Below are 24,833 nucleotides of genomic sequence, written 5' to 3' on the forward strand. Positions count from 1 at the left end.
CCAGGACTAGAGGGGCCCTGCCTCCAGCCAGGTGGAGGAAAGGGATAACCGGGTGTACTGGACTGTGTGGATTCGATGGCCTGGCACATCAGACCCACAGGAGTATAAGGCTTTAGTAGACACCGGTGCACAATGTACCCTAATGCCATCAAGCTATGAAGGGGCAGAAACCATCTGTATTTCTGGAGTGACAGGGGGATCCCAACAGCTGACTGTATTGGAGGCTGAAGTGAGCTTAACCGGGAAGGAGTGGCAGAAGCACCCCATTGTGACTGGCCCAGAGGCACCGTGCATCCTTGGCATAGACTACCTCAGGAGAGGGTATTTCAAAGACCCAAAAGGGTACCGGTGGGCTTTTGGTATAGCTGCCTTGGAGACAGAGGAAATTAAACAGCTGTCTACCCTGCCTGGTCTCTCGAAAGACCCTTCTGTTGTGGGGTTGCTGAGAGTCAAAGAACAACAAGTGCCAATCGCTACCACAACAGTGCACCGGCGGCAATATCGCACCAGTAGAGACTCCCTGATTCCCATCCATAAGCTGATTTGCCAACTGGAGAGCCAAGGAGTGATCAGCAAGACTCGCTCACCCTTTAACAGTCCCATATGGCCAGTGCGAAAGTCTAATGGAGAGTGGAGACTAACAGTAGACTATCGGGGCCTGAATGAAGTCACGCCGCCACTGAGTGCTGCCGTGCCGGACATGCTAGAACTTCAATATGAACTGGAATCAAAGGCAGCCAAGTGGTATGCCACAATTGACATCGCTAATGCGTTTTTCTCAATCCCTTTGGCGGCCGAGTGCAGGCCACAGTTTGCTTTCACTTGGAGGGGGGTCCAGTACACCTGGAATCGACTGCCCCAGGGGTGGAAACACAGCCCCACCATTTGCCATGGACTGATCCAGACTGCACTGGAACAGGGTGGGGCTCCGGAACATCTGCAATACATTGATGACATCATCGTGTGGGGTAATACAGCAGAAGAGGTTTTTGAGAAAGGGAAGCAAATAGTCCAAATCCTTCTGGAGGCTGGCTTTGCCATAAAACAAAGTAAGGTCAAGGGACCTGCACAGGAGATCCAGTTTTTAGGAATAAAATGGCAAGATGGGCGTCGTCAGATCCCAATGGATGTGATCAACAAAATCACAGCCATGTCCCCACCAACCAGCAAAAAGGAAACACAGGCTTTCTTGGGCGTTGTGGGTTTTTGGAGAATGCATATTCCAAATTACAGTCTCATCGTAAGTCCTCTCTATCAAGTGACCCGGAAGAAGAACGATTTCAAATGGGGCCCTGAGCAACGACAAGCCTTTGAACAAATTAAACAGGAGATAGTCCATGCAGTAGCCCTTGGGCCAGTCCGGGCAGGACAAGATATTAAAAATGTGCTCTACACTGCAGCCGGGGAGAATGGTCCTACCTGGAGCCTCTGGCAGAAAGCACCAGGGGAGATTCGAGGTCGACCCCTAGGGTTTTGGAGTCGGGGATACAGAGGATCCGAGGATGGCTATACTCCAACTGAAAAAGAGATATTAGCAGCCTATGAAGGGGTTCGAGCCGCTTCAGAAGTGGTTGGTACTGAAGCACAGCTCCTCTTGGCACCCCGACTGCCAGTGTTGGGCTGGATGTTCAAAGGGAGAGTCCCCTGTACACATCATGCAACTGATGCTACATGGAGTAAGTGGGTCGCACTGATTACACAACGGGCTCGAATAGGAAACCCCAGTCGCCCGGGAATCTTGGAAGTGATCATGGACTGGCCAGAAAGCAAAGATTTCCGAATATCACCAGAGGAGGAGGTGACGCGTGCTGAGGAGGCCCCGCCATATAATAAACTATCAGAAAATGAGAAGCAATATGCCCTGTTCACTGATGGGTCCTGTCGTCTTGTGGGGAAACATCGGAGGTGGAAAGCTGCTGTATGGAGTCCTGTACGACAAGTTGCAGAAACTGCTGAAGGAGAAGGTGAATCAAGTCAGTTTGCAGAGGTGAAAGCCATCCAGCTGGCTTTAGATATTGCCGAACGAGAAAAGTGGCCAATGCTCTATCTCTATACTGACTCATGGATGGTGGCAAATGCCCTGTGGGGATGGTTACAGCAATGGAAGCAGAGCAACTGGCAGCGCAGAGGCAAACCCATCTGGGCTGCTGCATTGTGGCAAGATATTGCTGCCCGGATAGAGAACCTGGTTGTAAAAGTACGTCATGTAGATGCTCACGTACCCAAGAGTCGGGCCACTGAAGAACATCAAAACGATCAGCAGGTGGATCAGGCTGCTAAGATTGAAGTGGCTCAAGTGGACCTGGACTGGCAACATAAGGGTGAATTATTTCTAGCTCGGTGGGCCCATGACACCTCAGGCCACCAAGGAAGAGATGCAACATATAGATGGGCTCGTGATCGAGGGGTGGACCTGACCATGGACACTATTGCACAGGTTATCCATGAATGCGAAACATGCGCTGCAATCAAGCAAGCCAAGCGGTTCAAGCCTCTCTGGTATGGAGGACGATGGCTGAAATATAAATATGGGGAGGCCTGGCAGATTGATTATATCACACTCCCACAAACCCGCCAAGGCAAGCGCCATGTGCTTACAATGGTGGAAGCAACCACTGGATGGCTGGAAACATATCCCGTGCCCCATGCCACCGCCCGGAACACTATCCTGGGCCTTGAAAAGCAAGTCCTATGGCGACATGGCACCCCAGAAAGAATTGAGTCAGATAACGGAACTCATTTCCGAAACAGCCTCATAGACACCTGGGCCAAAGAGCATGGCATTGAGTGGGTATATCACATCCCCTATCACGCACCAGCCTCCGGGAAAATCGAACGATACAATGGACTGTTAAAGACTACACTAAAAGCAATGGGTGGTGGGACATTCAAACACTGGGATACACATTTAGCAGAGGCCACTTGGTTAGTCAACACTAGGGGATCTGCCAATCGAGCTGGCCCTGCCCAGTCAAGACTTTTACGTACTGTAGAGGGGGATAAAGTCCCTGTAATCCACCTAAAAAATATGACAGGGAAGACGGTCTGGGTTACTCCTGCTTCAGGCAGAGGTAAGCCCATTCGTGGAATTGCTTTTGCTCAAGGACCTGGATGTACTTGGTGGGTGATGCAGGACGATGGGGAAGTCCGATGTGTACCTCAAGGGCATTTGATTTTGGGTGAAAATAGCCAATGAACTGAATTGTATAATGTTAGTTGCTATATAATACTGGATGTCATCACTACTATGGTTGCTATATGCTATATCAACAGTATACAGTAAGAATCACTCAAATTAATTAAGAATGAACTTTGAGGAAACCAAGCAAAGTACAGCGGTGATGGAACCAGAACTGGCTTCAGCATGCAACAATCTAACACCACACACCATCTCTCCTGCCCTGAAAGACTGTTATGACAGATGAAGCCCAAGTCACGGACTAAATGAACTCAATGGACATTATGTGGACATTTGTGGATGTTTATGGACATTTTACAGACATTTTACAGGAGTGGTCCATAGAATAAGTGGGGTGGTGGTTAATGAGGATGTATTGGATAATGTGGGACCTGAGCATGACGTAAATGGTATGGAATAAGGGGTGGATACTGTCCTGGTTTCAGCTGGGATAGAGTTAATTTTCTTCTTAGTAGCTGGTAGAGTGCTCTGTTTTGGATTTAGGATGAGAATAATGTTGATAAGATACTGATGTTTTGGTTCTTGCTGAGTAGAGTTTACACCAGTCAAGGACTTTTTAGCTTCTTGTGCTCTGCCAGGTGCATAAGAAGCTGGGAGGGAGCATAGCTAGGACAGCTGACCCAGACTGGCCAAAGGGCTATTCCATACCATATGACATCATGCTCAGTATATAAACTGGGGGAAGAAGAAGGAAGGGGGGGACATTGGGTGTGATGGCGTTTGTCTTCCCAAGTAACCGTTACGCGTGATGGAGCCCTGCCTTCCTGGAGATGGCTGAACACCTGCCTGCCGCTGGGAAGTAGCGAATGAATTCCTTGCTTTGCTTTGCTTGTGCGTGTGGCTTTTGCTTTACCTATTAAACTGTCTTTATCTCAACCCATGAGTTTTCTCACTTTTACTCTTCCGATTCTCTCCCCCATCCCACCGGGGGGGAGTGAGCGAGCGGCTGTGTGGTGCTTAGTTGCTGGCTGGGGTTAAACCACGACAGCTACATTGGATCAACTTTAGATAGCAAAGAGGAGAAGCACAGAAGGGTGAATAGTGGCTGTTGACTGCCACGTTGCAGCAGATGTGTATTCTTTGGCATGCTGTAAGCAGGTTTTTCAGCTATAGCCTAAAAGGAGCCCAGAACTGAGGCTTTATTTTAAATTGATGTGAATGTTTTCATAAAGCTTACGAAGTTTTTTTAACTGTTGTGGCATCTCATTTCTTACCAATGTGACTACTTCTCTTGTCTGGACTGAGCCTTAGCCACTGCTATTCCTTGTTCATGTCTGTTAGGTAAAAAATGCCTGGTCATTTGTTCCACTGCTCCGGTAGCCCGTGTGTAACAGATCCGTGGCTAGATATCTTTGAAATGGATGGCATCAATTTCAGATGCATGTTGGGCAAGAAAGAGGAAATTTTGAGATCACCTACCTAGGGAATCTTCTGGTAGTATTCTGTGACTTTTTTTTATAAATATCTGGAGTTTGAAGGTAAAACTTCCCTGTACAACTGTCTTAATTGCTGCTGTCTGAGGCATATGATCTTAAGTGGTGTCTCCTAATCATAATCTGATTTCTCTTCAGACTGTATAATTTTCTTTCCTTTTCATGATTTCATGAAGTGGAACATCTGAGTTTCAATCTAGTTTTCTTTATGGCTTCATCTCAGTGCAGGGACAGATGGTCTGAACACCATGATGGTATGCTTTGTTGTGGTAAGGGGCTTGGAAAAATCAGTGCCAGCTGCCACTGAGAGGTTCTTCAGGAGAGCATCCAGGGCAGCAGCATGCTGTGGGTGCCTAAAGCACATCTCCGGGCTGGTCTGTCAAGAAGCTTGTGGAATCTTGAAGGCCTCTTGGAGATTATGGTCTGGGCTGCAGCTGTCAAACTGAATTTGCCCAGTGGAAGGCAGTGCGTGCCTTGGCTGCGGTCCGCTGCATGGATTTGGAGATTAAAGCTTTTCACAGGCTGCATCTGTATCTTTTCTTGGCTGTAGCAAGCAGGCCTGAAAGTCGATGGTGGGCCAACTTCCTTTGTCTGGTCTGTTGTCAGCAGGTAATTCACTGTCATTTAAGTGCAGGTGATGAGGCACAGTCTTGTCCTTAGCACTGTTCAGTGCAATTTATGCAAGAGATGTCCTGTGATATGGGCAGAGCTGTGCTGGAGGTGGCTTAGCCTGGTTTTGTGGGACAGACTCTGTAAAATTGCAGGTGACTTCCAAAGGGCTTCCTTGAACAACCTGGGAAGCTATCTTCTCTCTGCACAGCTGGAGGCCACTGTTCTTCCTTCTGCTTTGACCTGTGGGTGCTCGCCTGTCCTTCCTCCTTGTCCTGCTGGGTCCTTCTGGCTGTTTCCTGGACCCTAGGTGGTGGTGCTCTGGTGCTACACCAGTAGGGGCATCTGAAGGGAAGGGCATCTGAGCCCTTCCCACACTTTAGCTGAACTTGGCTGTGACTGATCACCAACACGGTTCCTAACCCAGGTGTGAAACCAGGCTGAGAGTGGGTAAGGATGAGAGTGCTTCAAGGGTCATTCCAGCAGCTTTGCTACTGCAGTTGCTGTGCCATGTATGGAAGAAGGCTATTATCTGCATCAGAAGCTTGAATAAGGACCTCAGCAGCTTTTTGGAGTAATGTATCCAGGCAAGAAGGTGTTGGCAAAATGTGTTGATTAACAGCCCATGGTTTCATAGATTGCTTTTCACCAGATACAAAGCCTGTGAATTTAATGCATCGATATCCTTCCCAGGAGGCTGATCCTAAGGCAAAGGAGCTGCTGTGGTTACTAGCAAAGTTGAAGCATTTGTGTCTCTGCAAGTATCAAACTCTTGTAGAGGTTTGAACAGCTTTATTGACAGATTAGGCAAAAAATTCTCCCGCTGAGTCAGGGTAGTGTTTAGTGTGACCTGTTTTGAGCAATCTGTGATTAAGAAGAATGCATTTTCACTCTTTTTCTTATTTTCTCTTTCCAGACGAACACAATGATGTACAGAAAAAGACCTTTACAAAATGGATAAATGCTCGGTTTTCCAAGGTAATGTTGAGTTGAAAGTACTACTTTATTTTGTTTGATTCACTGTTTAGAACAATATTGGTTAAATATACTTTGGTCTTACTCTTGTAGAATACTCCTAGTAAAATGTGTCAAAATGTGTAATGAAAACAGATAAAATAGTGTAATGTTTGTTCTCTGTTTCCCTATGCACATAAATATTTGATACTACATGTCTTGTTTAAGAAAAAATGAAAGATTCTATTTGTTAATGTATTAAAATACAGTTATTTGGATGATGGTGTCTGTTTGGGTTTTGGTCCTCTACTTTATACAGTTTATTTCTACATGCAGTTTTCTGAGTGCATTACAGCAGATTTTCAACTTAGTTACTGTGTTTATTCTCAGTGCTGCTGAGTCAGCTTTACTCATCCAAAATACTCTGCAAACCTCCAGTTGAAGCCACCTGGTGTTGCTACTTGAGTCTTGACTGTGAAATTTTGTATAATTACTTGCTCATTTTCAGTTTTCCTTGGCTCTCATGCTGTACGTTTCTTGTTTTAATTCTCTTTACTGACTTGAAACTTACTGAGGATCTTGTTTTGTGTTTTGAGATGAGAAAGGAAGTGGTGGTTGCTTCGGGATGCTATTTAAAGCCTGCTTTTTTATGCTGTTCTGCTGATAGTGAAAAATGACACTTTGCCCAGGAGTGCGGTGGCTGTGGGAAGTTTCCCTACTTCATAGTTTGACTTTGTAGTTTGAATGTGTGAAGGAACCTGGGCTATTACCAGAGAAAACTCATGTTTTTTTTGTAGCAAGTATGGTGCTGCAAGTGGGATAAGTACTACTTTTCAGTCTGTTAATGAAAAGGGGCATGCATGTGAAATCATGAAAGTAGATATAAATAGAGAAGGAAGGGTGTGTGTGTGTGGGGGGGTGCGTTTGGTTTGTTTTCTCTTTTTAAAATAAAGCAACAACAGTGCTATAGCAATGAATGGCTGCCTCTGGAGCGCTGCCCTTCTGAAGTTCTTGGTCAGCAGAGTAAGAAATTTTTACCTTCTTTCCCTTCCTGTGCAACAGGACGCTGGGCAATGCAAGGCTCGTGGCCTTGGTTGATTCACTCTGGCTTAGGTTTGTTTTGGTTGAAAGCTGATATCCTGTGCTCTTCATCAAGTACATTCTTGGCTAGATTGCTCTTTAGGGGAGGAGTGTGTATGCGTAACTGGTTGCTCTATACTCTGCTTTTGACTGCTGCTGAGAGGAAAGACGGTCCTGCGGGAGGAGGGTTAGGCAGGCAGGATGATGTAAGGAGTGAAAACGTGGTGAGAAAGGAAGGCCTGTTTGTAGAGACTTAGCCTGGCATAAAGATGGCATGAACATGGAAATGACAGTGATACTGAAAATGTGCTATGTGACTTGTTTGTATGTGTTATGGACATTGTATTGAAATAGGTAAAACTGTTTGCAGTCCTTATATTTGTACACCTGTGGATATATTTTATAAACTGGCTTTTCCTTTTATACTATGTATTCAGACAGATCCTGCTTAGCTCCTGGATTTTTCTGCCACAGGGTATGGTCAGATACCAGTTGGATTTGAAGTAACTCTGTAACTTCATGGCCCATTAAACTACCCAAAGCTATGAAAGCCATGTTAATGATTAAAAAGGCTCGTCTAAAGCGACATACTCCTCACTACTGAGCATCCAATTCAAACTTGGGCATGGCTACTTTGCCATGACAAGACGCAGATTTATGAAGACTGGCACATTTAGATTGCAAGGAAATTGCTGGTGTTAAGTAGAAATCACCTCATGTAAGAACATTGAGTTTCAACTGTGCCTTGAAAATGGAAAGAGACTGATTTCAGTCTCATTGAAGTTTTTGCATTTACCAAGTCATTTGGGTTGTTTAAAATTCCTTTTCTGTGAACTAGATTGATTCAGCTGCTTAGTAAGATAGAGAGATTTTAGCGGCTGGGTAAATGTAATCTGACTCACATTGCAGAAAACAATGGTAACTGAGGAATTTTTGTATGGAATTGCAAAGTTCACTCCAAGAATTTTACTTGTCCTTCCACATTAATTATATTGTAGTTACCCTTCATTTAAACATATAAAAAGTAAACAGCTGAGCCTCTATAAACTAGTTTGGCATTAAAAAAAAAAATTCTAAAATTGCAGTTGCATAATGTACTCAAAATCACTGAAGTTGATTTAAATCAATTCAATAGGGTTTTACAAAGGATTGAGAAAGAGAGCAATGTCTTTCCCTTCTCTCATCAGAGAATAGGTAGATGAGGATACACAGCAAGTCTCTCAAGTATGCTGTGAGGTACCTGTATCTGCTTCAGGCACCTATTCAGTGAGATGTAAGTTCTTCCTCTAGTTCACAGTACAGTAACTTGTGTTTGTGCTTTTCATTTGAACTGTGCTAGAACAAAATGCATCTTATCTACATGTATTTTTTGAAATGAAGGCACGAGCACATTTAAAGTGGATTGATTCTTAAGGTCAATAAATGTACTCAGCCAAGCCTCAGTGCTTGCTGTAGAAATCTTTACCTTAGCGGAGCCATAAGCATTACAACTCACAAGCCTATGATGGTTGTGCAGTAACGATATTTTGTTAAAATTAAAGGGAATAAAAATTGTTAGATAAATAGTCTATTTTACCAAGCTTTAACCAATAGGGAAGTTTGCATTCAAATAAATATTGATACAGAGCATTTCAGAGTATCGTTGTATAAAGCCATATGATGTTTTTCCTTATTGTATATTTTAGCTGTTTCCCTGTGGTATAGCCCACCAATTAAGGCATCTAGTTGTATGGACAGTTAATGTATGCTCTTCAAACACTGTAAAATTGCATTTTCTATCCTTTTTTTCATTAATACTTACTGGTTCGTAATACTTACCGATTCGTAAGTATTAATGGATATATTTTCAGAACAACTTTCTGCAATGCAAGAGTACTATCTTCTGTATTTACAGCCACTGCAAATAAAGGTAAATCTCAAAGTAGCTACTAATTTTGAGTACCCAGTCTGAGGCTTTAGTTAGATTATCCAGAGGATTTGACAGTTCTGCAATATCTTCATATAAACCAGAGCTCTTGTTGAGTCTTATGACAGAGCCCAGAGGGTTCATTTCTTCTGAAACTCAAGCAAACCATCTAAAATATCTAGTAGGTTTTCAGATGGAGCTTGATCATTATAGAGAAGGGACTTCAAGAAGATGATGTCTGTGTCAGCAAGGACTGGGCTTAATGATCTAGGAAAGTCTCTTAGTCTGGCACACAGTGATTACCTGTAAAAGTTGTGCTTTAAATAATTCTAATTAGTTGCAGGGGAACTCTTGGCTAAAAGTAGAGTTTGAATTCAGGTCCACAGGATAACTTACTGCACCATTAACCATACATTATTTGTAACACATAAGTAAAAGGGGAGTCAACAAAGATTTTTGCAATCAACCCTAGTTTTGACTTTTCCAGACTTCTAAATAGTTTCGATCTGTATCTATTTGCATGGCATATCAGCAGGCCAGGGACTTTTAGATCCATCACACAGACTTCTGACTGACAGCTGATAATTACATAGCATAGTGGCTGGATACTCGCACTCGCAACTCTAGAAGGTTTCTAGAAGTCTTGATAGGCACGTTGAGGGATTTGGGAGTCTTGTGTCCCACTTTAGACCCTGCAAGTACAGTTTTCTTCTGCCCTGTTTCCTTTACTTTCTTTACTCCTCCTTTCTGACCCTGTTTTTTATGTTCCCCCTCCCCCCTTACTATTACATCCTCTTGTGTCAGGAAGCTTGCCTGCCCAGCAAATCTGGAGTTTTGATCGCCCTGCCTATTTCATTCCCACTTCTGTCTGCCACTTAGTTGCTTACCCAGCAAGACCCAGTTTTTCTTGTTAAAGCTCTGGACCTGCTCTGTCTGTCCTTCCTTTTCCCCTTTTCCCACTGTACATCTCCTCACCTTCCCAGCCCTTACAGGATTTGACACTTGTGTGATCGGTCCTATTTTTGCATCTCTCTTTGTCTAAGCAGTCCTAGCCTTGCCCTCTCTTTCTCTTAGGAGTCAGTCTTTGCTGGCTTTCATGTTCCCATTTTCCAAGGTACTCCTTTTCCAAGTTTGCTTTCAGATTGGTTACTCTCCTCTTCCGCTATTCCTGGACTTGGCAGGTAGGACCCGCAGTCAGCCCAAGAAACATGATGCCTGAACTCTTAATTTAGACCCATGGAGTCAGATCTGTCACAGCCTGTCAGAGCTTAGTGCTGTCACTCTAGAGGAAGGTCACAGATCCAGCATGGGCAAACTGAGGCTCTTCCTGAAAGAATTGCGTCTTCATTACATTTGGGAAGTTTTCCCACAGATATGGCAGAAACACATTATTGCTGGGAAGGCTGTGCTCTGCAAAAAGAACATAAAACCCCAGAGATGCTTGTAGTATTCAGTGAAAAGGATGCTGGATTTCCTTCCCCACCCTCCCCCCAGGTTGTAAGTCTTGGGTAGGGATGGCTGTTGAACAGGAGCCAGCTGGGGGCATGGTTCCAAGGTGTTGGGAGCTGCATTCAAAACCCTTGAGTGCTGAGCACTGTGCCTCCTTTCCCTTTTTGACACGTACTTCCATCTCTTTCCAATCCAAGCTCTCAATTTCATTCTTATATGTGGAAGACTGTATGTTTTATTTCTGCATTTGCAGCATTCTTGTTGCATGTATTTCCGTGCTCCTGATCCTCCAGGCCCTGTGCTGGTGCCCTGATATCTGCATTGGCCAGCAGCTGTAGCACTGGCAGGGCTTGGAGGTAGGACCTGCCAGTGTGGGTAAAGCCAGACTTCCCATACTTTTACAGCATCTTAAGCTCTCTCCTGCTCTGCGGTCTTCCAAAATGGGTATCAGTTTAGGGTTAAAGAGCAAAGAAGAGGCTGAGGTGCAGCTTGGGAGAGGACTGCATCTTCCAGGGCTGAGCTCCAGGTTAGCCTGCGAGAGGGCACGTGCTCGGTGCTGGGGCTCCTGTGTGTTTCCTCTCCTGGGCTCTGATGGGTCCCCTCCCCTGGAAGGACACCAGATAAAGGAAGGACACCAGATAAAGTAAAGATGAGAGAAGGCAGGGCAGTAGTCAAACTGGTGAGCTGTGCTTGGAGTGCTTTGCATTGTGATGGCTTTATATGCATCTTAAAATTAACAGTCCCTCCCTCATTATACCAGGCATTAATTCATTTGCTAACTGAAAAGTCTTGTCTAACTTTCTGGGTGGTGTGCTGTATAGATCTTTTCCACTGTTTTTACTCCTTAATTTTCTCCTTTCCTCTAAGGGTTGTTTTGCCATAATAGTAAATGTCAGACCCCATACTTCTGAAAACATTTTGCTGCTCCACTGCTGACTCTTAGCAAATGTGATAAATCTTATTAAAGACAAAAGCATACCTATTCAAGATAATTCATTTCACATGACCTGAGATACCTGAGGCCAAAGATATTTCAGAAGGGTTTTTTTTTTCGGAAGGGGAATTATGGAGTTTAATGTATTAGTCATGCAAGAAGAGAGATCAAAAAGATTGATTAGGCAATTTTATCTGTCCAAGGAGACATCACCTAAGATGGTCTGTAGTCCTTTTTCCAGTTCAGTTTTTGTGGCACAAGCAAGGCAATACTTGACTACTGGTAAGGTGTTCCCCAGTCTAACTGCTCCTGCTGTTTTCCAGTACTGAATTAAACTGTAAAATGTAACCTCACTCAAAGATAGCCAAAGCTTATTAAAAATTTGTCCTTAACCTGAGGAACAATCTGGCTGGAAAAGAATTAGTGTTTATATGAACTGGCCTTCAATTTGAAAAATTCAATTTTTAGTGTACTTTTTTTTTCTCAACTGGATTACTTAGTCCCTCCTTCTGAGAAGAGGTCAAATAGGATGTGAATTAGCTAAGTGCAGGAAAATCTTTTCTTCTCTAATATGTTATGAGATATGGTAAGGATGACTAATTTATAGCATAAAAGCAATAATACAAAGCATTTCACAACCTCTCCCAGATTTAGCTACAGCATGAGAATTGCCAGTTTTCTTCCCTCCTCTCAACTGCTGTTGTTTTCTGCCCTAAGAATAGGGTGTGGGCAGCATCTCCCTTGCTGTACTTCAGAGCTTGGTATAGTAATATGAACTGTAATTACTGCTGACTTTGGCTAACGCTCTGGACTTCGGGATGGATTTTGACTCTGATGCATGGTCTCAGTTATCATCCCAGTTGTTGGGGTGTTTGTGTATTTGTTTGTGTGACCTTCTCAGGCACTAGAGCTGAACCTGGTGGAGGCACTGAAGCGAATCTGTCCCTTTACCTGCTAATCGCTAATAAGAACAATAGTCAACCTGGTCAGCAGGATTTTTTTGTTTTGTTTTGTTTTTAAGGATCCAAGTTACAAACTGAAGTTAGCTGGCTTAAAAGGGGGGGGGGGGGGGGGAGGGGCGGAGAGAAAAAGATAAGCTTCCAGTCTTACAGGAGAAATAACCAACAGTGATAAGAAGTATGGTTCCAACTGCCCTTGCTGGTAATGCTACGTAATGAGGCTTAATTGCAAGATGAGGTTAGTACTGTTACATTAAACATATTATAATAATGTAAGCTTATGTAAATGCATTAATAGATGCACTGGGGAGAAAAAAAGACCCACAGAGAGTTGCTGATGCCCTGTGCTTGTTTTGCTGCCTTGCTATGTCTAATATTTGCTTTTATATGTTTTCTCTCCTTCTATCATATTGTCAATCAAGTATTTCAGGTGTTCTGTGGATTGAGCTATCTTTAGCTTTTCCACTTTGCTGCTACTTAAACTCATGTCTGTCATCTAGTAGAATCAAACTTTCCAGTGTATCTCAGTGATGAGTCTTACTTTTTTTTTTTCCCCCCTGTTAGTCTGGAGTTTTAAATAGCTATTTAGTTGCTTGTAATTATTTTATTTTTAAGTACCAGTAGTGATACATAATTAGGTCTATAAGGTGTTTTCTTCCTGTGATTGTAACTTTTTTTTTATTTTAGTTTAGTATTTGAATTCATAGTTTTGGTACTCCTGTTGCGTAGAGTTGCCACAACTACTCAGGCATATTCAGCATGGAGTGGAGCATACTCAACTAAAATACATCTGTCACAGTACAGCTGGTAGTTGTGTATGCTGTCCTGTAACCCCTGCATGTCAGTGGAAGGAGAATGGAAAAAAAGTATCACGTTTTAATAAAAGTACTTCTGTAAACAATGACTATGGTCTTAAATTAGAAATTGGCAAGATTATTTGTTGACATAGTTGTTTACTTTTTGCAATGACCTTCTTGCTTTCTGAATTGTTTCCCACATCAAGTTCCCATGTACTGGCCTTATGATGTAGCAGCACTTGACATGTTTCTTATTCTGTATTGGTCATGATAACGTGTAATTCTTACTCGTGTTGTTTGTAATCAAGTTTAAACTAAGGAGGTGGTTACCATGAGTTCTCTAGGAATGTACTTGAACATTACGAATGGTTCGTGTTCTAGTTTAAGTGTTCAACCCATTCGATATTTCCCCCCTCTCAAGAAAAAGGGGAAAGGGGTCTTTGCAGCTCTATTACTGTTTTGATCTACTTACTGAGCTTCTTATTAGATGTTCAAAGTAGTCAGTCATCTGTTGGTTAAAAATAATTTACAAAACAGCTCTGACCTTCATATAAGTGACATTGGAAGATCAGAAGAATCGGATGGGAAATCAAGATGTACTGCTTCCTATATCCTTTCAGGGTGTTTTGGTGTTTCTGAGGTGGCAGATGATCTAAACAGCAACCAGGGCTTTTCCCAGCACTGCTCTGAGCAGCCAGAATTTGTCTGCTGCATTCCCTCGGCGGCTGGTGAAGGTCATACGTATGCTTTTACAATATGCGTTACTTCCCTGGTGACAGCCAGCGTGCATTGCTGTGAAACTGAGAGTACCTTTCATCCTGCTTTTAATGGCGTCACTAGGAGGTCTGCATCAGTATCACCAAGGAGGGTGTGAAATAGAGGTGGCTTATCTCTTACTCTCAAATATCTTTAGCTATTCGTTTATTGGAAAAGAGTTAGATCTAACTTTCAATACTTATTAATGTAAAGAACATGTAAATTCTCTGCTGCGGGTAACTATGATAAGAGAAAACTGCGTGTTTCTAGTTAAACAACTAGGTAGACTTTAAAACTTCTTTAATGGTTACCTTTGCATATAATTTCGTGTTCAAGAACAATATACAAAGTGCATAAATAGTTGTGAGAAAATGACAAATAATAGCTTGTGTTAAAAAAAGATTTTGTCTTACTGGGAATTTGTGACTCCCTTTAATTCTCTCTACCTTGGCTCAATTTGATACAGTTTCCCCTTAGTAATAAAGGGACAGTTAAGAACGGTCTACTGTAAAATATATTCACGGAAGATTGCTGCCTTGCCGCTGTGTGTGGCTTCAGTAGAACAAGCTGTAAATGTTGATGGCTGGTCTTGCTACTGTTGATAGCATTGGATGACTCTTAAAAAATCTGGTCTGGATTTTGTTTGTGTCTTCCTCTATTTCCAAGTCATCCCTTGACTTCTGCACGGTCATATTGGCTGGCCTAGATGACCCTTCTTTGCAAGTAATCCTAGACGCGCACAGGGAAGTGTGAGTCACCCTCTTCAACCTGATCCAGGTAGAGGGGCTGAAAGGCGGCCAAGGGGCGTGTGAGGGCGGCTGCTGCGAGGGAAGATCACTGTGTGTGGGCTCGCCTTCCCAAATGGTGCCGGTGTCTCGCTGGAACACGCTAAGCCGATGCCCGTAGTGGCTGCTCTTGCCACGTATGGCTAGCATCTGGTCTCCAGCAAAAAGAGCATTCAGAAATTGCTGCTGCCCCATGAGAGATGAATCAACAAAGTGTTTTCTGCTGTGGATAATGAGCGAAAGTTCTTTCTTTGTCTCCCTCCTGCCTCGTGCTGGTACAAAGGCTGGCACGAAAATGTTCACTGGAATAAACGTAACGGGGTGGATCTGTTTCTGATCCTTGTGCATGAGTCCCGTGGTGGATAACAAATGTGCCACTATGCAAAGTTCGTAAGAGCACAAGCAGGCCTGGCCCCAGATTATGTGCTGTCTCCAGCTTTTATTTCTCTTACTTTCCTTTCTCTTGCTCTGCCTTCCTTTCCCTTTCCTCTTCCCTCTTCCTCATTCCCTTAGGCCTGTTTCAATGAATCAGCTACTTTGGCCTGTCGGTGCTAGTTTAAAGCATCGGGGAACAAACGTGGCCTCTTTCTAAGTTAAGTCTGTTAATCGTGTTCTTTTGTCTGTCTTAGCAAGTCCTTGTCTCTACTACAGCAACTCTGTGTGTGCAGCTCTGCTGGCAAAGCCCTCTCGGGCAGGCTGAGGGAAAGAGGTTTCTGCCAGCGCTTTTTTGCTGTCGCAGCAAACATAAGCAAAGCTGAGAAAAACTACCTTCTGTTAACTGATAAAAGTGTTCAGCGAGGGGGATGTGAATGTTTTACACCCTGAGCCGGCACAGTTCTCCTGGTACGCGGTGTGTCCCTGCCTGTCCTTTGTACTATCTTTGTAGTATAAACTGGGACCCTATTTTGTCTTTGAGAAAGGACCCATTATCTGCCTGGTATTTGTACAGTGCTTAGCACAATGTAGACTGCTCCTTAAGTACTTGCCAACGCAACCGTGACTAGCAATTTGCCCTTGCTGAAAGGCTCAGCGTGGATTGTCACTGTCACTCTTATAAGGCAAATACTTAAATTTCTTGATCCATTATGCTCGGTGATGGACTGCTGCTCCTTACGGGATGCTGGCAGAGGCTGAACTGCAGTCTTTAAGTATGTAGAAAGTGAGTAAAACATTGTCGGTTCTGAAAAGGAGAAATTTAGATTGGCTTAGCATACTGCATGTCAGGCAGGACTCTACAGAGAGAGATGTATGCTTTTTATATACTGCAGATATGTATATTTGTGTGTGTGTGTGTATATATATATACATCTGTGTATAGGGACTTTTTCAGAAGGCCAGATTGCTTTCTGGAGGTTAGGAGTGAGCGGTATGGGTGTGGGCAGGGAGGGTGGGGGAAGCGATCTGCAGAGCCCCTGCCTTACGCTGTAGGGTGGGAGAGGGCTTCTGCCCTCCCCCAGAGCCCTGGCTCTCGCTGCAGCACGCCAGTCTGCCCCAGCACAGAGCTGGTCCCAGGGCCGCCTGCTCCACCCCAGCGCGGCGCGGGGCACTGCTGTCTGCGCGGGGCCTGTCGTGTGCCCTGTGGTGGGTCAGCGCCAGGGCTTGGAGTGCTCCTGGCTCCGCTGGTTTGCATTAGGCTCCCTGACTAGGAGCACGGGTCCAGCCTTAGTGGTCATGTGTTGTGGCTCCCAGATTGCCTCTGTGCTGCCACAGCAGCCTCTCCCAGTAGGCTCAGTGGAGAGTCCTACATGCAAAGAGACGGGGCTCTACATCTGTTTTCTCACCAGGAGACAGGGGTGATGGCAGCAGCCTGGCCTGGCTCTGGACTGGTCTGTGCCTGGCGTAGGAGGGCATGTACAGCTGTCCTGCCAGCATTGCCCCACAGCTATTCCTTGTCTTCTTTTGGGAAATGGATGTAGGGGACCATCCCTTGGGCTGCCATTTTATAAAACTACTTTCCAGATTCTTTCTAAGCTTAATAAACTTTCCAAGTCACACAGCTGTCAGAAGTTGGGATACATAGCTGTTCTTTCTGAAGAAGGTAAGTGTAAGACTTCCTGAAGCACAGCAGGTTGCTATCCAACTGCATCCCCGGAAAGCCGGGCAGGGTCTAGCAGCACTGCGCACTGGAGGACAGAGCGGTGATATTCCTGGTTGCAGATCATGTGGCTCAGATAGCAGATCCTGTGTGGAAATGTGCGTCCAGGTGTGAGGAAAATGCACAAGTGGGAAGAGTCAGTGTGGGCAGAGAAGGGTGCAGCACGCACAGTCTCCGCTCCCGTTGCGACAGCAGTGCTGCGGGCTGGCTCTGTGCCCCGACGGGACAGGTGGGGCTGCCTGGGTGGCCGCTGCCACCAGGTGCCTGCATGTCCCTCAGGTGGGTGTGGGAAGCTGGAGGAGCAGGTTTCCAGCCTTCCTGAGAGGTGTGCTACAGGGGAGGTGGCGATGGGCTTGGCGGGGTGGGTGCTACAGCCCTTTCTTAGCCAACTTCAGTCACCCTGCGCTTGTAGAAGTGCTTCCTGTGAACTGATTTCCTTCCCATAGAGAATGTTTTGCTAGACTTCAAATGCTTCTAAATAACAGAGGCTTTGCATGTTGCTGTGTCTCTGGTTTGAGGATAATGGGTACTTTAATAATCCAGGAAGGAGTAGCTTAGATTGCAGAAATAATTTAATACGCTTCTGCTGACTCTTTAAACTGACAGCATGACGTGGTGCGCTGATGGCCGGTGAAATGGAAAAACCATGCTCCTGAGAAAGCGAATCTGAATTACTTCCACCATGACGGCAGGGTGCATTGCGTAGGGCTGGAAGGTACCATGACCCGTTGAAATGAGTGACTGGAAGCAGGAAGTCATTCAGCTTGTTTTCATGCATGTGAAGTGAGGGAGTGGGAGACAAAGAAAGAGGGCTGTATGGTCTTGACACCCTTGTTGCACTGTATTAAATGAGGCATCTTTCTGCTTTTTCAGCAGATCCAAATAATTTTTCTTTTTTTTCCCCTTTTTTTTTAAATTCTGGACCTAAGGCAACAAATTTATTGAGGATATATAGCTATAGCATTCTCAGTTTTGGTGTTATCAAACTGTTATACATGTGTGCGTTGTTTTAATTATATAATTATAATTAGTTATAAAGGCCTTACTTCTGTAAGGCCTTTGACACTGTCTCCCACAACATTCTTGTCACTGAATTGGAGAGATAACAGGTTTGATGAATGGACTGTTAGATGGATAAAGAATTAGCTGGATGGCTGCATCCAAAGAGCTGTGGTCAACTGCTCAATGTCCAAATGAGATCAGTAACAAGTGGTGTCCCTCAGGGGTCTGTATTGCAACCCATAGCATTCAGTATCTTCGTCAATGACATACAGTGGGTTTGAGTGCGCCCTCAGCAAGTTTGCAGATGACACCACACTGAGTGGTGCGGTTGATTCGCAAGAGGGAAGGGATGCCATCCAGAAGGACCTTAACAGGCTTGAGGAGTGGGCCCATGTGAACCTCATGAAGTTCAGCAAGGCTAAATACAAGGTCCTGCACCTGTGTCAGGGCAATCCCCAATATCAGTACAGACTGGGGGATGAATGGATTGAGACCAGCTCTGCAGAGAAGGACTTGGGGGTACTAGTGGATGAAAAACTGGACACGAGATGGCAATGTGCACTTGTAGCTCAGAAAGCCAACTGTATCCTGGGCTGCATAAAAAGAAGCATGGCCAGCAGGTTGAGGGAGGTGATTCTCCCCCTGTATCCTGCTCTCGTGAGACCCCATGCTTCAATGGCTAACAGGTATTAGCTTTTACAACGAGTGTTTGAGTCATATTGCATGCAGTGAGACCTCTATTAGCTTCTTCCCTTTGCTCTTCTGGACACATGAACAATTTCCTCATGCCCATACCAATCTATTTTTGGTATTTTGTGTGTGGTGATGCAAACCAAATTTAAACCAAATTTTTGCTGGCATCTGGCGTAATTGCACTGTGGATCATCTCCTCCCATTATACACCATAGACTGTACAAGAGGCTTCCCTGCATCTACTCTTAGGTATTCCTGTTCTCCTGCTGCAGCGTGCTTTAAAGTTTTGGTTAAGTTGCTACGTAGCAGTGAAGCATCTGAATCGTGTGAAAAGTGCACGTGCTAGGAAGAAAGCCTTGTCCCTCACTGTGCTAGAAAGGGTATAGTTGAGCTCAGGAAGTGGCAATATGTAATGGCAGAATGTTACCGAATGCTGATATTTAACGAATATTGGTATTTGGTATTGGTCTGACAGCTACATCGCTTTCTACACACTCTACCTAAGCATGTGTCACCAGGTGCATATATGCATTTTTAAGCATGACATGTAAAAGTAATTGGGGAATAAATTTGTCAAAAAAAAAAAATTGAAAAACTAATTTAATATCAGACACTAGGGCTAGCATCTGTGTATTTTAAGAAGTGACCTTAGTTATATGATCATTTTCACTGCTGTTTAGCTGGTTGATACTATGAGTTACATTTAGGTATGTTTCTGTACAGGAGATTAAAATCTGGCTCTGCAGGTATTCAACTCTGATTTTTTGTGAATAGTTTTAGTAGTATCAAATCTAATTAGAGTGGACATTTAAGAAAAACCCTTAGGAATTTTTGGGAAAAACAGATATTTGCCAGAAAATGGGGTTCAATGGGCAGTTCAGTGCTCTTTCTGATTTGTTAGCCAGCACTTGGCAATTACTAGCAGCTGTCAGGGCAGGAGGTGGTAAGTGAAGGTAGAGGAGATCTATGTCAGCTAATTCATGTCATGTAAGATGGGCCTTTGACAGCCTTCTTTCTGAAGAGCAATATTATAAAGCCAAGGTGATAGAAAAAGGCAATATGGGAGTTTTAGGTACTTTTTAGAAAATATTTTTCTTCTCAAATTGGCACTTCAAAGGGACACTGAAAGCAGTAGCTTAATTGATCTCCTGGCAGCCAGCAGATGAATATTACAAAGCAAATGCACTTACTTGGTTGCTGGCTGCCTGTGTCTTCTCCCCCTGCCCTGTAACACTTTCCTGTGTTAACTTTCTTAGGGTCCAAGAAGAAATAAGATTAAAAGGGAGCATGGAAAAGGTTAACGTGATTCTGCTGTCATCTACCACCATTCTTGTACAGGGTTGCTCCACCCCCAGAGAAAATGAATATTAGAAATGTACGATTTAGAGTAGCTCTGGGTTTCACATTTTGCTTCTTTTTTCAAGGTAGAGAAAATTAGTTTGTTTCAATATATATTACACCTTTTGATCTACTAGTCTGTGTAGAGGAGTGGCAGCTCCTTACACATTCCAAGTCCTTTTTTGGTTTTATCTTTTTTTAAACCTGAGAGAATTTGTCCCAATAGCTTCTTTCTGAAAAGCGCCAGTTTCTTCCTCCTTTAGGTGCAGCCAGACCAAAGCATTCTTTCTCAAATGACTCCTCAAACTTGCCAAGTTTTTTCCTTTGCCATCTTTGCATGTTAATGCATCTACCCTAATGTGAACCAAGATGCGCTGATTTGGTTCCTCAGTACTAGGCTGCTGATGCACAGAACCATAGAGATGGTGAGAAAATAAACACTGAAGAAGGTAACGGTGCCTTCCTGATCATTGTCACAGTCCCCTAGCCTTTATTTACTGTGCTCAATACCAAATAAGAATGAATTGAAAGATAAAAAGGAAAAAGTACCTTTTTCAGGGAGGTTCTGCTTAAACACTAATTTTATTACTGCTTTTGTTTCTTCTGCAGAGTGGGAAGCCCCCAGTTAAGGACATGTTCACAGATCTGAAAGATGGAAGGAAGCTTTTGGACCTTTTGGAGGGTCTGACGGGGAAATCTCTGGTAAGAGAAATGTGTATGAGTTGTATTCCCATTTATTTAAAAAAATAGCAACTGACAAATAAACAAAACACACAAAACCTAAGCTGTGGCACGTGATTTTTTAAAAAATTTTAATTTATTTAAAAACCTATTTTGCTTGTAGTGTGTACTTGCTCTCTACAGTTCTAGTGAAATTCCCATGAACTCCACTCATGGGATATAGGGTCAGACTGAAGTTAGCTGTGTAACCCTTTCTTGAGGGTCAGCATACAGTTTAGCAAAGCATGTAAAACTAGTGGTGTTATTCAGATAGTGTATAATTTTTAATAGAGGTCTTTTAAAGGTCTGCTTCTGGATGATCTGGAAGAGAAGCCTTTAGCTGGATACCTGTGGACTTTTTCTAATAAGCTCATGAAAGATCCCTGAAAGAAAAAAGAAAGAAAACAGACAAGAGCTAGTAAGCAAGGCAAAAATCTGCATCTCCATTGAAAAATCCTTTATGATCTACGGATAGGAAAGGAGTGAAAACTATTCAAGTCTTGTTTGGGAAAGTGTGTGGGTGGCTGAAAACTCTTCCCCTGCTAACATTGATGCCTCTTTAGAAAGGTACACAAGGCATGGTGAAACCTGTGCCACCACGTGGGATTAAATTCTTGATTTCGCTATTTATAATAAATATCAAATTCATTTATTGACCTTATGGGGAGCCTTCAGCCATGTAAAATTTCACCTTGCAAGCTTGCCTTGTTTTTTAAACAGATGCATTTCACTAGTACTTCTAATGATTTGTGGTCTGATTTGGAGTATACTGAAGACAATAGGAGTTTTTTGTTTTCTAATTCTGTTGATTACCGTGTTCTAAGTTCAGCTCCATGCTCTTGCAGTACGATCGTGTTCTGCCACAGAAGTTAAATTGTGGTGATTAAAAGCAAATGTGATTAAAAGCAAATGGAGTGGCAGGTATTGTCAAGAGTTGCAGTGGTTTTTTTCCCCTGATGTTACAAGGAAGGGAAAGTCAGGAAGCGTAACTTCTTCCCAGTATGCAAAGATTTAGCAGGCTTTCGGTGCCAAAAAAACAAATTGCTGCTTGTTCCCTCTTGGGAGCCAAAAAATTTCAACTACTCTGGCAAACATTCAAAACCCTCAGATTTTCCCCGGGAACTCCCACTTTGCTGTTGTATTGCCAGTTTATAATTCTGCAGATGCTGGGAATAAAAATTCTGGACTTACTGAAGATGAACTGAAACACACTTTGAATCCAAGGCTTGTCCTGTGCCTTGAATTGAGGAATAATGTTCTGACCAGTTTTCATTCTGAAATTGTGGATGATCTTGTTTGGTTGTTGTTCCTACTTAAAAAAAAAAAAATCTGGCGAAAATTAAGACAAATTTCCTGTTTGCTCTATCATTTCTTTTGTTTGGTCTGTCAACTTAATTCTGATGTGAACAGATTGTAACTTTTTTATTTTTTCAGCCTAAAGAACGAGGTTCTACACGAGTACATGCCTTAAATAATGTCAACCGAGTACTGCAAGTCTTGCATCAGAACAACGTGAGCATGTTTTTCCACAACTTTTTGATAAACTCTTTAACTTATTCCTGTGTGTAAATGAGTTCAAAATGCAGAGAATAAAGTTTCTGGGGACCTAAACTGAGAATTCAGTGAGATCATAGAATCGTAAAATGCTTTGGGATGGAAGGGACATTTAAAGGTCTAGTCCACCTCCCCTGCAATTGGCAGGGACATCTACAACCAGATCAGGTTGCCCAGAGCCCCATCCAGCCTGGCCTTGAATGTTTCCAGGGATGGGGCACCTACCACCTCTCTGGGCAACCTGTTCCAGTGTTTCACTACCTTCATTGTAAAAAATTTCTTCCTTAGATCTAGTCTGAATCTACCCTCTTTTAGTTTAAAACCACTACCCCTTGTCCTATCACAACAGGCCCTGCTAAAAAGTCTGTCCCCATCTTTCTTATAAGCCCCCTTTAAGTACTGAAAGGCTGCAATAAGGTCACTCCGCAGCCTTCTCTTCTCCAGGCTGAACAACCCCAGCTCTTTCAGCCTTTCCTCATAGCAGAGGTGCTCCATCCCTCTGATCATTTTTGTGGCCCTAAACTGGTCTCAGTTTTCCTTATCTGATGTAGAATTTCAGTGTCTGGCAATTTTGTGAAATCTTAAAATGCGAACTTAATAATAGTATCAACTAAATTGTGTTTTGTTGAGATGTGGTCAGCTCCCAAAACAAAGGTGACTTGAAGCTCTGCTATGCATAGCTCATGAACCTGGCAGGACAAAAAACTAATTTCCAGTGATGATGCATAACTTGTGCAAACATCTGTAGCGGTATGACAGGTTTTGTCTCTGTGGGTTTTTTTTGTGTACTGCTCTCGAAATCCAGGAGGATCTTTCCATTGACATCTGTCAGCTCTGTGTCAAATCTGTACTGAGCGTTTCTTATTTGGAGCTTTGGTAACTGATCAGAAAAACAAAAGAACAAACCCCAATCCTTCTTTAAGAAAAATGAGATTAATAATTGTTTATTTTATTTTGTTTTTATGTTTTTTTACTGCCTGGAAGCCAGTAGTGCTGTAATAAAGTGATTTTATTTTTCCCCTGAAGAACAGTTCCTGATAAGCGTACTCTCTACAGTTAGTTTCTATTTGCAAATGTCAGGGCACTAAAATAACTTAATAAGAACATTCTGGCAATAAAATATATCTAATGCAAAAAGACACTGACATATTTATGTAAACTGCTGATTGAAGAGTGATACGAACATGCTGTGTAATACTGCCATTTCCCCTCCGTCGTGGTGGACTAGTGTCATATTTCTAGGAAGCAGACTAAGTTAGTGGTGGGTTGTTTGTTGTTTTTTTTTTTTTTCTTTTTCTTCTTTGAGGTACTGTAAATATTGATTAACTTTTTTCTATGGGTAAGTAATGAGTCTTTCCAGCTTGAAATTGATTTATTTTATCAAGATAATAAATGAAATAATATTGAATTACAAAAATTAATTATTTCTTCCTTAAGCTAGCAGAATCTGGGTTTCTGGAAGTAAACAGATGGTGTTAGTTAGCTGAAGGTTGTTAAGGTCACGTACATGATTTATACCTACTGCTTAACTTCATTAGAAAGTGTGTCTGTGTTAAGATGAAGGGAAAAGGCATCCACTGAGAAGCAGTTGCTTTCTGTTGCCTGAGATTTTGTGGGCTATACAATATTCATAACTTGTGAAATAATTTATAGAAGTGCTTAAATATATATATTGCAAGGATCAGACAAGCCTAGGGTGTAGATGTTCAAGTGATCCTGTGAACCTCATCCATCTGATGAGCAGAATGCTTCTAAGTAATGAATTTCAACTTTTTTGAGTTGTGGGCCAAGTTTTTAAAAAATAATAATTAAAAAAATCCACTGGAAATCATTCCCTGTAGTCAGTATCAGTCTGCTGTTGGTGGTACTGACTGTCTACTGTCAGCTTTCTTTTATTGATTGTCTTTGCTTAAGTCTTAGTAGTCCACTCACCATCCTAGGGGATTGCTGGCTGCATCCTGCAAAGCGTTGGTTTAGTTCAGAATCATTGAAATACAAAAATGGACATGTGGAGTATTTTCTTTTATGTAGGTGTAGATAGCAAGAGGAATGCATTCTTTATTATTCTTTATTAATTATTCTTTATTATTCTTTATTAATTATTCTTGCTGTGCGATTAAAAAATGTGAAGTGTTTTTTTGTTACCAATTCTCAGGAGCGTTTTTCTCCTATTACAGGTGAAAAAAGCTCTTGCAATGTAATTGCTTTATTTGTATGCCCTTGACTTTTAGTCTTGCTTTTTGCTCCTGCTGTTCTAGAATGCTTTCCTGTGCGTTGTTTAATGATCTGTACTGGTGATTCTTTTGGCCTGTTTTTGCATGCTTAATTTACAGGTATCTTAAAATATATGCCCGTTATTTGCGGAGAGTATTGCTGTAAGATTCTGTTCAGGCTGCTGTAAAAACTGGGAGGAGACAATCCACAAATCCTCAAGCTTCCCTAGTACTTTTGAAGTGTAATTTGTGGTTCCATGTTAATCTTGCAACACAGTTTTTGATTTGATTCTCCTAACCAAGAGACCTATGGGGAACTGAAAATTGTCAAGATGATATCTGAAAGCAATGAGGTTA

General features: G+C 42.9%; 1 protein-coding gene across 5 annotated transcripts in view; it reads left to right on the forward strand.

Annotated features, from left to right (window-relative positions):
- The window catches only part of UTRN (utrophin), a gene marked incomplete at its 5' end in the record, with an annotated part of 401,089 nt that overhangs the window by 62,295 nt on the left and 313,961 nt on the right, over positions 1-24,833 (forward strand). For 4 of the 5 annotated variants that reach the window (XM_082306872.1, XM_082306874.1, XM_082306873.1 and 1 more), the window contains 3 exons: positions 6,158-6,219; positions 20,599-20,691; positions 22,144-22,221. In XM_082306872.1, coding sequence (XP_082162998.1) covers positions 6,158-6,219; positions 20,599-20,691; positions 22,144-22,221 — 233 coding nt within the window. Of the gene's footprint in view, positions 1-5,640; positions 5,692-6,157; positions 6,220-20,598; positions 20,692-22,143; positions 22,222-24,833 lie in introns of those variants that run through there. The other variant, XM_082306875.1, reaches the window with a different exon arrangement.

Source organism: Platalea leucorodia (genome assembly GCF_965183815.1).
Source record: "Platalea leucorodia genome assembly, chromosome: 3".
NCBI classification, from domain to species: Eukaryota; Metazoa; Chordata; class Aves; order Pelecaniformes; family Threskiornithidae; genus Platalea; species Platalea leucorodia.